Here is a 13,901-nt window from a genome sequence, read left to right as displayed (position 1 = left end):
CACCTCCCAGAGGAGGCAAAGAGACGGACGCCGCACCTTCCCTTCCCACCAGGTCCCAACGCACCCTCAAGGGCGAGGGGGGCTCACGTGGCCCTGATGTGTGGCTGTGACGAGCCTGGCCCTCCAGCCTTCCATCAGGTTCCCCCAAACGACTGCCACTACCCCACTCCCAGAAGTCTCTAGACATGTGCACTGAAGGTTCTGGACGCTTCTCTCAGTGCACAACCCCAGGAGGGCAGAAGCCCAGGTGCAGGTATAAGACCTAGGCAATTCTGGTGTCCGCCCGGCAGGGAGCGGGGAGGAGCCACAGCCCGGCACCAGGCCCCAAGGTTGCTGTTCCAGGCGAGTCCCTGACGTTCAATATTCCGCAGCTAATTCATCAGCCAGGATCTGCCCTCAGACAGACCTCCTGCCGCCTGATGATGGATGTGCGGGCAGCGGGCCGGCTGCAGAGCGCGGCCAAACCCTGTTCAGCCTGGAAACAAGGAGCTGGAGAGGGCTCACCCCTCACCTTGTCTCCGGGGATGGCAGCCTGTGTGGGGAACTCTGGGCTCTGTGGATTCAGTGCTGCCACCCCACATGCTGATAGCCCTTTCCTGCCCACCTGCCCCGGGGGGTGTTATAAAGACACCTCAGGGCTGGGGAGAGGTGTGTGGGGGCAGAACAGGGGTGAGCAACTCTGCTCTCAGTGGAGGCAGGGTCCTACCCGGCCGGCTGCTGGACGCTCAGCCTCCCCAGGGCTGTGAGCTCAGACAAACAGCTCTCCCAGCCAAGTGAATAAGAGGGGCCACCACTTCCCTGCTGGGCGCAGAGCTGGCAGAACTAGACAGATGGCTCCCTGCACGCGGCCCCACCCACGGCCCAGCTGCCGCTGCCTCCTCGCAGCCGTCTCCCTCCATCCGGCAAAGTAAATAAATACATAAGTTGTTGGCTGTTGCTGTTTTTAATGGGGGGTTGGAGGTGACGGGGAGAAGGACAAAGTTCCTCTGTGGGAATCATACTTCCTCTCAAGTGCCTAAAGCTGTTGGCAGGAACTACCAATCCCTGCAGGCCGCCCGTCCCCCAGCCTGGGGGTGAGGGCTTCCTGTGCATTTGAAAAAGCACAGGTGACAGCCAAGGAGCCCGCTGGCAGCTCAGGGTGTGGTGACCCCTGTTTACCTGCCTGGTGGAAGAGTGTGCACCAAAGGCTCCGGACGCTTCTCTCGGCGCTGGGTAGACATCGGAATTGACCAGGTCTGGTACCTGCACCTGGGCCTCTCCCCTCCTCGGAGGGGTGCCAAGGACCATGGGGTCACCGGGACCTGCCATGCGGCCAGGCGGCCTCCAGGATGCTCCCGGGGCCAGCTACGAACCAGGAGTCTCCAGGAGGTGACGTGGTGAAGGGTCTCCTATGGGGCCAGTGCAGGCCACTCTCCACACACAGCAGTTACACTGTGTGTGTGTGCTCGCCAGCACACTCATGAACTCCTGTCATCGTGAACAGCCTCAGAGACGAAATGTACTCCTGTTTGCCAACACATAGCCGACGCCCTGGGAGGAGGGCAGTTGGCCCTGGGGGTTAACTTAAGGCAGCTGGATCTTTGGAAGGGCATATTCAGGCCCAGGGACACAGGAGTGGGGGTGGGGTCCCGGGGCATGGGCCCCCTCTGCTGGGGGCGCCCTGCTGGCTCTCGCCTGCTGGCTCTGGGCCTCCGATGTTCATCTTTCCCTCCTCCCGCCAGCACTGTCTCCCGGGCTCCTTTCCACTGGCGGGGAAGCCTGTGGCTTTCAGAGCCTAACAGTGCAAACCAAATGTTTTCCATTTTGCATTCTCTGTGCTTCAAGAACACACATTTGGAACTTGGCAGAGAGGGTGAGTGACTAAGTTCCACCCTCAGTAAAATCAAGAGCTTGTCCTTTTTGTAATTAATGAATGTCTGGTGCGAAGAGGGTTTCCAGTGGTAATAGAACAACTTCCTGTGAGCCTGAGGGACGCAGACCTTCTTAATTAGGAAGCCATGCAGCACAGCCTCTCCAGCCTTCATAACAGGAGACGAGAGGGATCTTGGGAAAATCACCAGGCAATTAAGATATCGTCTGATGACTGGGGCCACTCGGCATGGTGTGGCCAGGGGCACTGGCGAGCTGCCCACAGGTGGCTGTGTCCCCCGGCTGGGCCCACAGACCCTGACCCAGGGCAGGGATGGGCTGGGCACCGGGAAGCCACAGTCCGCGGTCTGGTGTCTAGTTCCTAGGGGCCGCAGGCTGGACTGTGCAGCTATTGCGCCAGGCTCAGCACCGCAGCCCCCAGCACACAGCATCACAGCCTCCAATGACACAGCCAATGTGGAGAGTCGTAAACACCCTCACTGGGGGTTCCCCTCACTCTACAGCACTGGCTCCTCTCCTCAAATAACTGCCCTCCTGTGCGACCATGAAGTTCTCCTGCAGAAGGGTCAACAGGTGGCCAGGAGAGGCAGGGAACACAGGTGCTGCCAGGCAGGAGGCAGGAGGGTGCCACCCCCAAGGAGAGGGGGCTCGGGACCTGCCCGCAGTGCTGGCCCCCGGCCCGGGTGTGCTGACACGCCGACCCCTCCTCACTGCCCGTCGCCGAGCCCTCCCATGGGCTGGGCCCGGGCCAGGAGCTGCGCTCTCACTGCCAGCCTTTGCCCTGTGTGCACTGTGTCAGCATCTTTCCCGCCGTCTGTCTGAGGCCACACGGTGCCCGGAACACAGTGGGGTCCCGGAAGCATCTGCTGAGTGAATGAACAAGCAAACCAATGAAGATCAAAGCAAGAAAGTCTGAATTCCAAACTGACGTGACTCTGTGTTAAATATCAGAACCAACTCAATGGAGAGTTTGAGCAAACTCTGGGAGATGGTGAAGGACAGGGAAGCCTGGCATGCTGCAGTCCACGGTGTCGCAGAGAGTCGGACACGACTGAGTGACTGAACGACGATTCAGAACTGAGGATTCTGCTCAGAGGACACATTCAGGCATCCTCCACCTCGAGCAGCTCCAGAAGGCTAGGACCACTGAGGGGCTCGATAGGGGCCTGTGCTGGCGACAGGAGGCACGAGTGGGGTGTCCAGTACACCTGGGCGTGGACAACGCCCCAGATGAAGCATCTCCACTCCTGCAGGCAGGGCTGGCATGCTATTCTCTGATTCTGTGCGCACCTACCAGTGAGTGGGGAGGCCCTCCTGCACCCTTCCTACCCCTGGGGGGGTTCCAGGGTCTTTTCGTCCTTGTATCTCTGAGCACCCAGGAAGGGGCCGCCTTGGCCAAGGGGTTCAAGGTCTGCTCCATGTCGACTTCATGTCAAAGTCACGTCTCATCGCTGGCACCGTGGTCTGGGTGGGTGCGGATAACCCACCCCAACACCTAGTGAGGAGGTAGGTCAGCACTGTGTGAATTCAGTGCTCAGTTTCCGCTGTGGGCCCAGAGCACACCCCAACACCAGCCCCATCCTGGAACAGGGAACGGCCTCACGGGCACACAGGCCTTGGGAGCCGGTCCTCCTCAGGAAACCTGTATGGTGACGGGCCCTGGATGGGGCCCTGAGGTTTGGCCGTGATGGAAGGAGGAAGCACCTACAGCTGAGAGAGTACAGAGCTCACATTTCACCGCTTCTTGGTGGAGCCCCACCAGTTATGAGCCCGCCCCTCCAAGAAAGAGGGAAGGCCAATGGCCTCCTCAATTTCCTCCCTGCCTCCTGTTTTCATCCTGATTTGTCATTTCAGTGCTGGCAACAGAGGCCCCCGGGTCCAGGCCCTGTCTTCCACCTGTCAGCAGTTCCTGGTGGACCAGGAGGGGACGGTCTACAAGCAGCAGCCAAGACCCCTGCACCGCAGGTTGCTCTGAGGTTTGGGTTTTCTGGAAGCCAAGCAAACCGGCTTTGAAAAGACCCTGCTCCATGACCCCAATGTGAAGTGGCCATGCTTCTCAGCTCACTGGGGAAAACAAATGATCCTTTTCCAAATGACCCACAAAGCAGTTGTGAATGCCCGTGTCCAAAATTGGCATCATGTGACTGCCCTGGCACAGGGTCCAGGTGGCTCCCTTGGTGAGGGGAGACCTCCTCCAACACGGGTCTCCCAGGACCTCAGGGTCTGCAGCACCCACGTCTGAACCAGAGAACAGAAACCAGCTTTGCTCCCGCTTTAACACAGGGTCCACTAGTTCCCACGTTTGGTGGGACTAAAGTCCTCCCACTCCCAGGTTGAAAAGTCACCCCTAGGAGGTGCTGGGACCAGTGTGGAAGCGGGTCCCAGGGAGCCACCCCTCCAACTGTGCCCTTCACCCCGACCCTCGAGGTCAGAGGGCACGGCTGCAGGGAGGCCTTCAGAGGGAGCTGGCTGGCTCCACAGGCCACACTCGCCTTTAACAATCAGCCTGGAAGTGCCGGCATCTGCTGGCGCGGTGCAGCGGGCCCTCCCAGCATAAAATATTCATCAAGACAAACTCCCACAGCCACGCTGCCTTCCGTGTCAGCCAGGCCCTGGGGACGCGAGCTAAAAATAGACAGGAGGAGAAGTGCTGACAATGGGGGTGGGGAGGGCTGAGCCCCCACGTGCCACACGTGGGCTCAGAGACAGACGACGCGGTGTTGGTGGTTCCCCAGTGAGCGCTGCAGAGGCCAGGCTGGAGGCTGGGGACTCTGCCCACCCTCCCCCAACAGAGGCTATTTTTATCCACATCGGTGGCCCCAGGACACCTCAGTGAAGAATCAAAGACCATCTTTAATTAGCAAGGATAGCCTGAGTCTACATGCAGCCAGCCAGTGAGAAGCAGCCATCACCAGCACTGGCCCCGAAAACCTGGGAATTCAGTCCCCGTCCCATTCCCTTCATCAAGCAGGTGACTTCCTCTCGCCTGCCCACCCCCATCCCAGGTTCCTGGGTTTCTGGAAAGGGCGCAGGCAGCCCCCCAGGTACAGAAACGGGCCCAGCCCGGGAAGGCCAGGGGCTCCTCCACAAAGGGCTCCATGATCACAAGCAGCTCTCCATGGAGACTGGACCCCGGGGGATCCCAGACTGCTGCTGGCACCGGTCTTCCCAGCAGGCTGAGTTCTGGGGTACAGGCAGGGCGGAAGGGGCACCACAGTGCCTTCAACTGAGCCTAAAGCAGCCCCTGGGCAGGCACGCCACACAACCACCAATAGCTGGACTGCAGACCTTGCCAGGACACCCTGTCCACCTGCATCTACAATGGAAGGAGCCTTTTCAAAATGAAGATGGTGGATATCCTCAGATATCCTTGGTCTCAGGGCCATGTGGGGGGCCCTGCAGGCCCCACTCCTTCAGCCAACAGCAGAGGAAAGGGCCGGAAGGAGGTCCTGAGCCAGGCCTGCCCTCCAGCAGCTCAGGGGGGCCACACGTGGTCGCTGCCCCTCCTCTCCTGTGACCAGCCCCATCCCCAGCCCTCTCAGTTGCTGGCTCCTTTTGAGCTCCCCCTTCTATCAACTCCAGGCTGTTTCCAGGCAACAGGAGTCATGGGGTGATGGGGGGAGGAGTAATAAGGCTTTATCCAGAGAGGGGAGAGAAGGTCATCGAAGGAGGAAATTATCTGGGAAACCATGGCAGGAGCTGACATCGTGATGACTGGAGGGAAGTGTCCTGGCAGAGGAACAGCCAGTGCAAAGGCCCTGAGGTTTGGGTTTCAATTGGGTGAACCTGTATGGTGACGGGCCCTGGATGGAGCCCTGAGGTTTGGCCGTGACGGAAGGAGGAAGCATGGGAACAATGGCGGCCGACCTGGCTGGACCCGTCCGTGCCCAGGGCACCAAGGAGCTGCTGAACCATCGAGGTGGGAGAGGCAGCGAACATGATTCTGTTCTAACGTTTGCTCGGACACAGTGCAGTCAGGCAGGTGGCAGCAGGAACAGGGCAGGTATGTGGCTTGGAGCTGAGAGGGGAGAGGAGCCAGGCCGAACACACCGGAAGGAGCGGGGTTCTGGGGGGAGGATGCTGGGAATGTTATGCTTGAGATGCCTGCTGAGACCCTGGGGAGGAAACAGAGGCGGCCTGGGGCCTGGGGCCTGGGCCCACCCCCAACCGAGGGCAGGGTACAGGCGGGCTCTCTCAGAGCCCGGGTGAGCTGGCCATGAGGTGGCTGTCTGAACACTGCAGAGTCCCTCACAGCTGAGTCGTGCCAAAGCCAGGGAGAGGTCAGTGAGATTAAAGATGGAGAGCATCCTTGGATGGGGCCGCCCTGCTGGAGCCTGGAGGCGAGGGAGGCGGGAGGATGGAAGTCAAGGCCTCGCTTGTGTGTGGTGCGAATTCAGTAAATAGGATGGAGATGCTGGGGGCAGCCAGGCTACAGGTGTCCCCAAGGGGCCCTGTGGCAACATGGACAGAAACGGGACAAGGGTCTGGAGAGAACAAGGGTGAGCCTGCACTTGGGGCCGAGAGGGTCAAGGCTGGAGGTCAGGTCTGTGGGTAGAGGTCAAGGGGACACAGATCATCAACCAAGGGGCCAGGTGGGGTGGCAGCCATCCCGCTGCGCCATCAGGGTGGCATGCAGGTGAGGTGAGCACCCCGTCCTTGGGCTCAGGAAAGCCCATCAGGAATGCTGGGTGGAGGTCGGGGGGAGGCGAGGCTTTCCCAGGGAACCCACCACGACTGATGAGAGGTGGGGGGTGCTGTGGCTGAGGACCTGGGAGGAAGAGGCCGAGGCTGATGGACCCCTACCCCCGCCCCCTACAGGCCTGGTCACCAGGCAACAGGGCCAGGGCTGTATGAGGGGAGGTGTCAGTCCACAGCCTACCCGAGGACGGCACCCTCCCTGGCCACCCCTTCCTTCCTTCAATACGGCAGAGCCCCCACCCTTCAAGGCCAGGTTCACCAGCCCTCCTCTCTGCAGCCTCCCCCACCCCCCAACCTGCTTCAGCAGAGAGGCCATGGGGGACGGGGAGGGATAGGAGAGGGCCTGGTGGGCAGCCAGGGCTCCTCTGGACACGTTAGGGGCCTTCATGAGGCTGGATGGCTCCCCCGCCAAACCAAGGTGCTGCCCCGTGGGCCTGTGAGGCCCCAGAGAGGAGGAGCAGGGTGGGGGGGCACATTAGCATCTCCGAGAGGTGGGACTCAGCTGCCACCAAGAAGTACCCCCCCACGCAGGCCAGACGGCCATCCTCAGCCAGAGAAGAAGCACGCAGGACCTCCTGCAGTCCCATGAGGAAGTGAGCTTCAGCGCCATATGTTTACTGTGACAGAGGCTCTCAGTACACGCTCTTCTCCAGGAGGTGGGGATCTGCGTGGGGCACAGACGCGGCGGGGGCGGTGGCAGCCCTGGGAGGCGCTTCTGGAAGCGGGGCTCAGACTGGCAGGGGGCCCGAGTCGCTTGCCAGCCACTTCCACAAAAGCACCAGGCGCTGGAGACCCTAACACACCCCCACCCCTGCCCAGGCTTCTGTGCTCTGCTCAGCCCAGCCCAACCTCAGCCGGGGATTCCAGCTTCCTCCCGGCCCCCTGGTGGCAGACCCAGGGCCTGCCCAGGTCTTGACTCAAGACCAACCAGGGGCAGCCTGAGCAGAGAGGCCTTCTCCACACCCAGGCTCCCATGGGCCAGCTACATGAACATCTACAAGTGACTCAGCCTTGCTGGGCTGAGGGGGTCCTCACCAGTGTAAGAGGGTAACGCACAGGGAAGCCTGGCCCCAAGGGCCGGGCTGAGCTTGGCTGAGAGAAGCAGGCAGAGGACTCAGAGCTCCAGGCAGGGCACTTACTGGATAGGCATCACTAAGGAATATGTGAGGTTATAAAGCTCTCATTAGCCTCAAGGGAAATCTGGATGCATCATTCATTCCTTCATTTGTTCCTTCATTCCTTCCTCATTCGTTCAATATACAATTACCGAGTGCCTCCCAGCCAGGCTTCCTCACCACTCGCCCCCCCACCCCCCAATCCTGGCCGCTTCTGCTCCCTAACTCCTGGGCTCTCTCATGGCTAGCTCGTGCCAAGTTTCTGGCATTTGAGCTCCTGGGACCTCCCAACATGGCCCTTACCCACTGGCTTTCCTGGGGGCTTCTGCTCACCCCCCGGGCACCACTTCACAGCCCTCAGGTGGAAGCCACCAGCCCAGAACACACCCTGCTCCTCTGAGCACCCACATTGCCTGTCTCTCGCTTCAGGCCTTGCACACAGCAGGATTCACACACTTTCCAGAGAGCACCCCCCAAGAACTGAGACTTGCAGCCCCAGTGACCCCTAGGAAGCACACGTGTTCTAGTCTTCGTGAGGCTCCGACAAGTGGGGGTGGGACAATCGGCAAGTGACCAGCATCACCAACTTGGGGGGCTGGTACTTTGGAGCAGGGCAAGGCGGGGACAAGGCCAGACCATGATGGGGATGCTGGATGGGGGTCAGTGAGGCTCCTCCAAGGAGGCAACACTGGGCTCACCCTGGGGGGTGAGGACTGACCCCTGCAGGTGGCCTGGAACCTCTGTGGGGGCAGCAGGGCTCCAGGTGAGGCAGAAGCAGGCTGGGGTGGAGTAGATGGCAGGGGCGGGGTGCACAGACCCTCAAGGCATGAGCCTTAGGACCATGCGTTTTATTCTAAATGAACCAGAATCCTGAAGTTTCAGCAGGGAAGTGAAGAGATCTGCACTGCTGAGAACAAATCACCCCTGTGCTGGAGAACAGTGTGTGTGTGTGTGTGTGTGTGTGTGTGTGTGTGTGTGCGCTGGAGAACAGTGTGTGTGTGTGTGTGTGTGTGTGCTGGAGAACAGTGTGTGTGTGTGTGTGTGTGTGTGTGCTGGAGAACAGTGTGTGTGTGTGTGTATACGTGGGTGAGTGTGTAAAGGAGGGAGGGACCAGGAGGAGGTGCTGCCAGTGATCCCAGAACAGTGTGTGTGTGTGTGTGTGTGTGTGTGTGTATACGTGGGTGAGTGTATAAAGGAGGGAGGGACCACGAGGAGGTGCTGCCAGTGATCCCAGACAGGGGCAGGGTGGTGTCCCAGGACCAGGCAGGGCTGGGCATGAGGGAGGGGGAGCCTCCGAAGACTCTGGTGAGGTGGGAGGGGGGTTCAGGATGGGGAACACATGTAAATCCATGGCTGATTCATATCAATGTATGGCAAAAACCACTACAATACTGTAAAGTAATTAGCCTCCAACTAATATAAATAAATGAAAAAAAAAAAGACTCCTGTGATTGTGGCGTTGAGTGCTGGGGGTCTGCGGGTAACAAGAGCTGAGAAGGGGGCTGGGGGGCGGCGCTGAGGCGGGTGGGAAGAGGGAGGGAAATCCTTACATGCTCAGTGAATCCAACCTTCTCTTTCCCAAATTAAGAAAATGCTCGTGACCCTCACCCCCAGCATCCCCTACAGCAGTCTCTTGGGTTGTGGAACCCAGGACAGTTCCAAGGGAACCCTGCTGGGGACTGAGGCTCTCCAGGATCTGTGCCTGGACTGGAGACCCAGGGTCTGCTTGTGGTGGTAGCTGCCCGCCTGAGCCCAGTCTGGGAAAGGTCATGAGGCCCAGCCTTGAGGTGCGGGGTCTGGTTTGGCCCCATCGTGCAGGACTCAGGCCAGGGGCTCCTTGAGAGGACCCCGGGAGGGTCCTCTCCCCCTACCCCGCTCAGCAATCGTACACAGCATCAGGACCCCCAGGGCAGCATGCTCATCCCTCGGCAAGGAGCTTGTAAGGGGCACCACCTCTCACACTGTCTGCCCAGCCCCTCCCCCGCGCCCCCAGGGATGGGCTTTCACATGTGACCTGCACCTCAGCCAAGGCTGCTGGCCCCTCAGGAGTGGAGGGGGGCCCAGCAGCCCAGAACGGACTCTTGTTACTCGGTTTCTCCTGGAAGCCCGGCAAGTGCCCAGCGGGCTGGCCCAGCATGGGGGTCAGTCACTCCCAAGGACACACGGGCCAGAGGGGTCACTCACCACGAGCTGAGGCACAGGCAGAGACTTGCCCTCCGGGCTCAGGGACACGTAGGTGAAGAAGGCACTGGCGGCCCGGTAGCGCTTCACAAAGTTGTTCACCACGGGGTCGGCGTCCACCAAGACCTCAATCTCCATGGACTTATTGCTGGTGAAGGTCATGCGTCCGGAGATGGTGATGACACAGCCTGCGGAGCACAGAGAGCGGGTCAGGGTGGCCAAACCAGGCCGGGCAGGGAGGGCGCTGCAGACGCCGGTGAGACAGCACAGACCGCAGCCCTCACTGTGGGTGTCACAGCGCCAGCACACGGGAGCCCAAGAGTGTTCGCTTTCTGATTAGCCAGTGGGCCTCCTTCCCTTACGGAAACATTCAGAGCCGAAGGGGTCCTGGCGGCCACCCAGGCGAGGGTCTCTACCCCCGAGGTGGCAGGGTCTGGGGAAGGGTGCCGGCCCCCCACGCGCTCTCAGGTCCCTCGGCGGGTTAAGGCTGAATCTGTGCTGACCACACTCTGGCCTTACTTGTGGCCCTGGAGCTGCATGGCTGCCTCCCCCCGACCCCCCACCTGCTCTAAGGGCCACTGAAGAACTTTCCTCCACCCTCCCCAGTCCCTCCCAGTCGGCTCTAACATTCCGGATGCTGGTCTGATGGCAGGGTTGTGTGTATGGTCAGGCCAACCCTTCATGCTGACCGCAGTCCTAAGTCCCCTGGAGCCACCATCTGCACTTCAGCCCATGTCTCCTTCCTACCTTCTGTCCAGGTGGGGCTGCATCTCTCCTCCCCGCCAGTCTTGCCCATGGGACCAGCACTCTTCCCTGAGCCAAAGATCTGCCCTCCAAAGACACCCCCATGGCCCTCTCTGTGGTCAGAGTCCCCGTGTGCCCCCACCTCCCAACTCCAGCAGTTTTCCTCACAGACGGTTACACATTCCCATGATACTGTCCCGGAGGGGGGGGGTCCCCTGCTTTCCCCCCCACCCCCACCCAACCTCTCTGCACTCCCCACACCCTTGGGTCCTGAACACCTACCCTAGAGCATCTCTCCCAGTCACAGACTCCCTGCAACCTCTGGCCCTGGCCTTCCCTTCCTCTGACTTAATCTCACGGAACCCAGTTTTTCTCTTATAAACAGACTTGAGGTGCCCCTCGGGGTAACCAGGGACTGGCATGAAACGAGCCAGGTGCTGCGGCTCCTGCCTGAGGGCAGCAGGCATGCGGTGCCCTTATCACCACCACTGATGGTGCTTTGCACCCCAAGGCAGCACTGATGCTTAGGGCTTTCCTCTGACACGTGCCCAGGACCACCACCCCAAACCAGCCTGCTTCTGGGCCAGGCTCAAGGCAATTCCTGTCTAGGTCAGACCAGTGCTGGCTGCAGTGACCTAACACCTGAGAACCCCAACGTCCCAGCTCCACAGAGACAGCCCCACAACACATGTTTAGAGACCAGGACAGACAAGTCGGGGCAGCGGGTGATGGTTAGGGGTCAGCGTGTGGGCAGTCAAAAGCAGGAGCAGTTATTTGTGTTAAAAAGTACAGATGCTCTGTGCCACACTCACCCCATATTCACAGGGAGCACTCCGTGTCGCACATGGCCACTTCTGGGGGAAAGGAAGGCCAACGAGTCAGCAACGTGCAAAGTGCCTAGGCCCACCCTGGGAACAACCCCCATGTGGCCCCCATGGGCCGTCTCTAGGGGAGTAGGAAGGGGAGGTGGGCATCCCTGAGGGATCTCCCAGCATCCCTACCCATCCCCATCAGCCTACCCCAGTGCCGGCCACCACCCTCTCACCCGTGACCAGACAGAGGGCTTGGGGGACCACAAGCTGAGAAGCAGGGTCAAGCCCCTTCCTCAACAGGAAACTCACCAGAGCTCCCAGCCAAGGGGCAGGGATGCAGGGGCAACGAATGCAGAGCCTTTTAACAACTGTTTGTCCAAAGAACAAACGAAAACACACCCATGCCGTATCTCCTGTGTAAGCTCCCCACCAACTGCATGGCTGATCACTTCAGGTAGAAATGTGAAGAAATTTTTCATCAAAACTGACTTCAGACAATGAAGCAGGCTGATGATAAATGTGAGACCCGAGGGGACACGGTCCTGAGAGCCACTCACGGTAGGAGACACAATGACTGCCTCCTAGAAGTCGGGAAAGCTTCAGTACAGCCCCAACACCAGCCTCTCCACCTCTCGGAGATGGCAACACTCCTACGTCACGAGCCCCAGGCTCCACTCACCCCAGGTTGCCTCACACGGAGGTGCTTGAAAACGGGAAGCCAGACTCGGTAATTGAGGGGCAGGGACTGGATTTGAAACTGACAAGAAGAGACCCCAGTGCAGCCAAGGGCCAACCTTCCCTGACCCTTGGCTGGGAAAGTACACCCCACACAGCCCTGGGGTCTGCAGTCAGTCACTGGGGAAGGGGTCAGTCACGGAGGTCAGGGGCACCCCAGGGCAGCTGTGGCCACACCCATGGCTTGTCAGCTCCCAGGAGCCAGGAAGCTCCCACCAGCCGCTGCCATGTCGCCGGCTCCCCCCAGGACCTGAGAGCACAGAGCGGTCAGTCCACAGAGGCAGGAGTCACCAGCAATGGGCCTAGCTTTGTGGAAACAGACATGCCTACTCCACAGACCACCCCCCACGCAGCCCCACCCCAGTCACCCTCTGCACGGGCACCTCTTTCTGGAACGGAGCTCTTCTCCTTCCAGGTATCCAGCCCCAGGCACCTGCAGGTCTGCTCAGATCCCTCACAGCCTGAGGGCCCCATGAGTGGGCGCCCCTCACCCCTGAACCAACACGTGGCCCTGTGTGGACAGCAGCCACGGAGGACTCCAGCCGGGGAGGGCCCCTCCTGCAGACGCTTCACCTCAGCTACCACGGTGGCCGCCTCTGCCCAAGCAGCCTGGCAAGCCACGCTCCCTCCCTCCTCCCTGGGACCAGGGGCAGGGCCACTATCTCTGGGGGTGCTGGGCCGGCCTCAACCTCAGCCCGGGACAGTGGGGGCCTGTCTGGGTAGAGCACGACCCCAGCCTGAGTCCAGCTAGGCTCCTGTTCGCTTTGTCTCAGAAACTGCAAGGGCAGGTGTGACCTGCCACGTGCTCAAGGGTGCCCCATGGGGGGCCGTGAGACACACGTGGCCCTGGTAGAGTGGTCCAAAGGGCTGAGACACTGCCTGGGGACTGTCCCACTAGCTCACACACCCAAACCCACCTGGACAACAGCACGTTTAAGAGTGGTGGAACACGCTCAAGGGGAAAAACAGCATCTCCCGCAGGCGCTGGGTGCCACGTGCCACCTTGGATGGGGTGGGATCCCAGGAAGTGAGGCCAGGAGGGACCACCCAGTTCTCCTTCAAGCCACAGAAGCAGGGACAGATTAGCCCTGACACAGACAGACCGTCCCCATGAGGGGCAGGCTCTCCAGGTCTGGAACTGCCTGGGGGGCCCGCCAATCACCCAGGATATGGTGCCCTGCGGAGGAGCCCTGGGCGCTGGGGGTCCCATAGCCCTAGGTTTGAACTTGGGCAGGAGGCAAGGCTGGAGCCTGCTGTGCCTCAATTTCCTTGTCTGGAAACAGCTGTCTCTCTGGGGGGTCACTCCCGCACAGTATGTGTGTGGACAGAAGCCCAGGACTGTCACGTCTGGGGGTCCAAGTGTCCTTCTCTCACAGCCCTTGGGGTGGGGGAAATGTCTGAAAACCCAGGGGAGGGAGTGCCCATGGAACGCCCTGTGGTGTCTTGAGGGCATGAGAAGAGTCCTTCTAACAAGGTAATAATAAGGAGTGACATTTAAAACAAATTGCTTCCTTCCTCTCTTTCTGCAGCAGGCACATTTGCATCGGGCAAGAAGCTGCTTCTGACGCTGTCACAATGAATCAAACGGGCGAGTGCACTGGGCAGGGAGCCTCAGCTCTTCAGCAGAGAAGACATGGATGAACCCCTGCCCTTCCACCTGGGTCCCAGGACATGGGCAGTTGTCCCGGATCTGAGGCTGAAGAGTGACTGCATTCATGGCTGGACCCACGGGGGGCATCCCCAGCAT

The 13,901-nt window shown here is 60.3% G+C and overlaps 1 protein-coding gene across 5 annotated transcripts in view; it reads right to left on the bottom strand.

The window, feature by feature from the left end:
* Positions 1-13,901, bottom strand: part of ACOT7 (acyl-CoA thioesterase 7) — a 97,987-nt gene that overhangs the window by 2,992 nt on the left and 81,094 nt on the right. For all 5 annotated transcript variants that reach the window (XM_043923615.1, XM_043923609.1, XM_043923612.1 and 2 more), the window contains exon 8: positions 9,867-10,051. In XM_043923615.1, the coding sequence (XP_043779550.1) occupies positions 9,867-10,051 (185 nt within the window). The remainder of the gene's footprint in view (positions 1-9,866; positions 10,052-13,901) is intronic.

The sequence above is a fragment of the Cervus elaphus genome, chromosome 14 (genome assembly GCF_910594005.1).
Source record: "Cervus elaphus chromosome 14, mCerEla1.1, whole genome shotgun sequence".
Lineage (NCBI taxonomy): Eukaryota > Metazoa > Chordata > Mammalia > Artiodactyla > Cervidae > Cervus > Cervus elaphus.
This window is presented reverse-complemented; position numbering and strand designations above follow the sequence as displayed.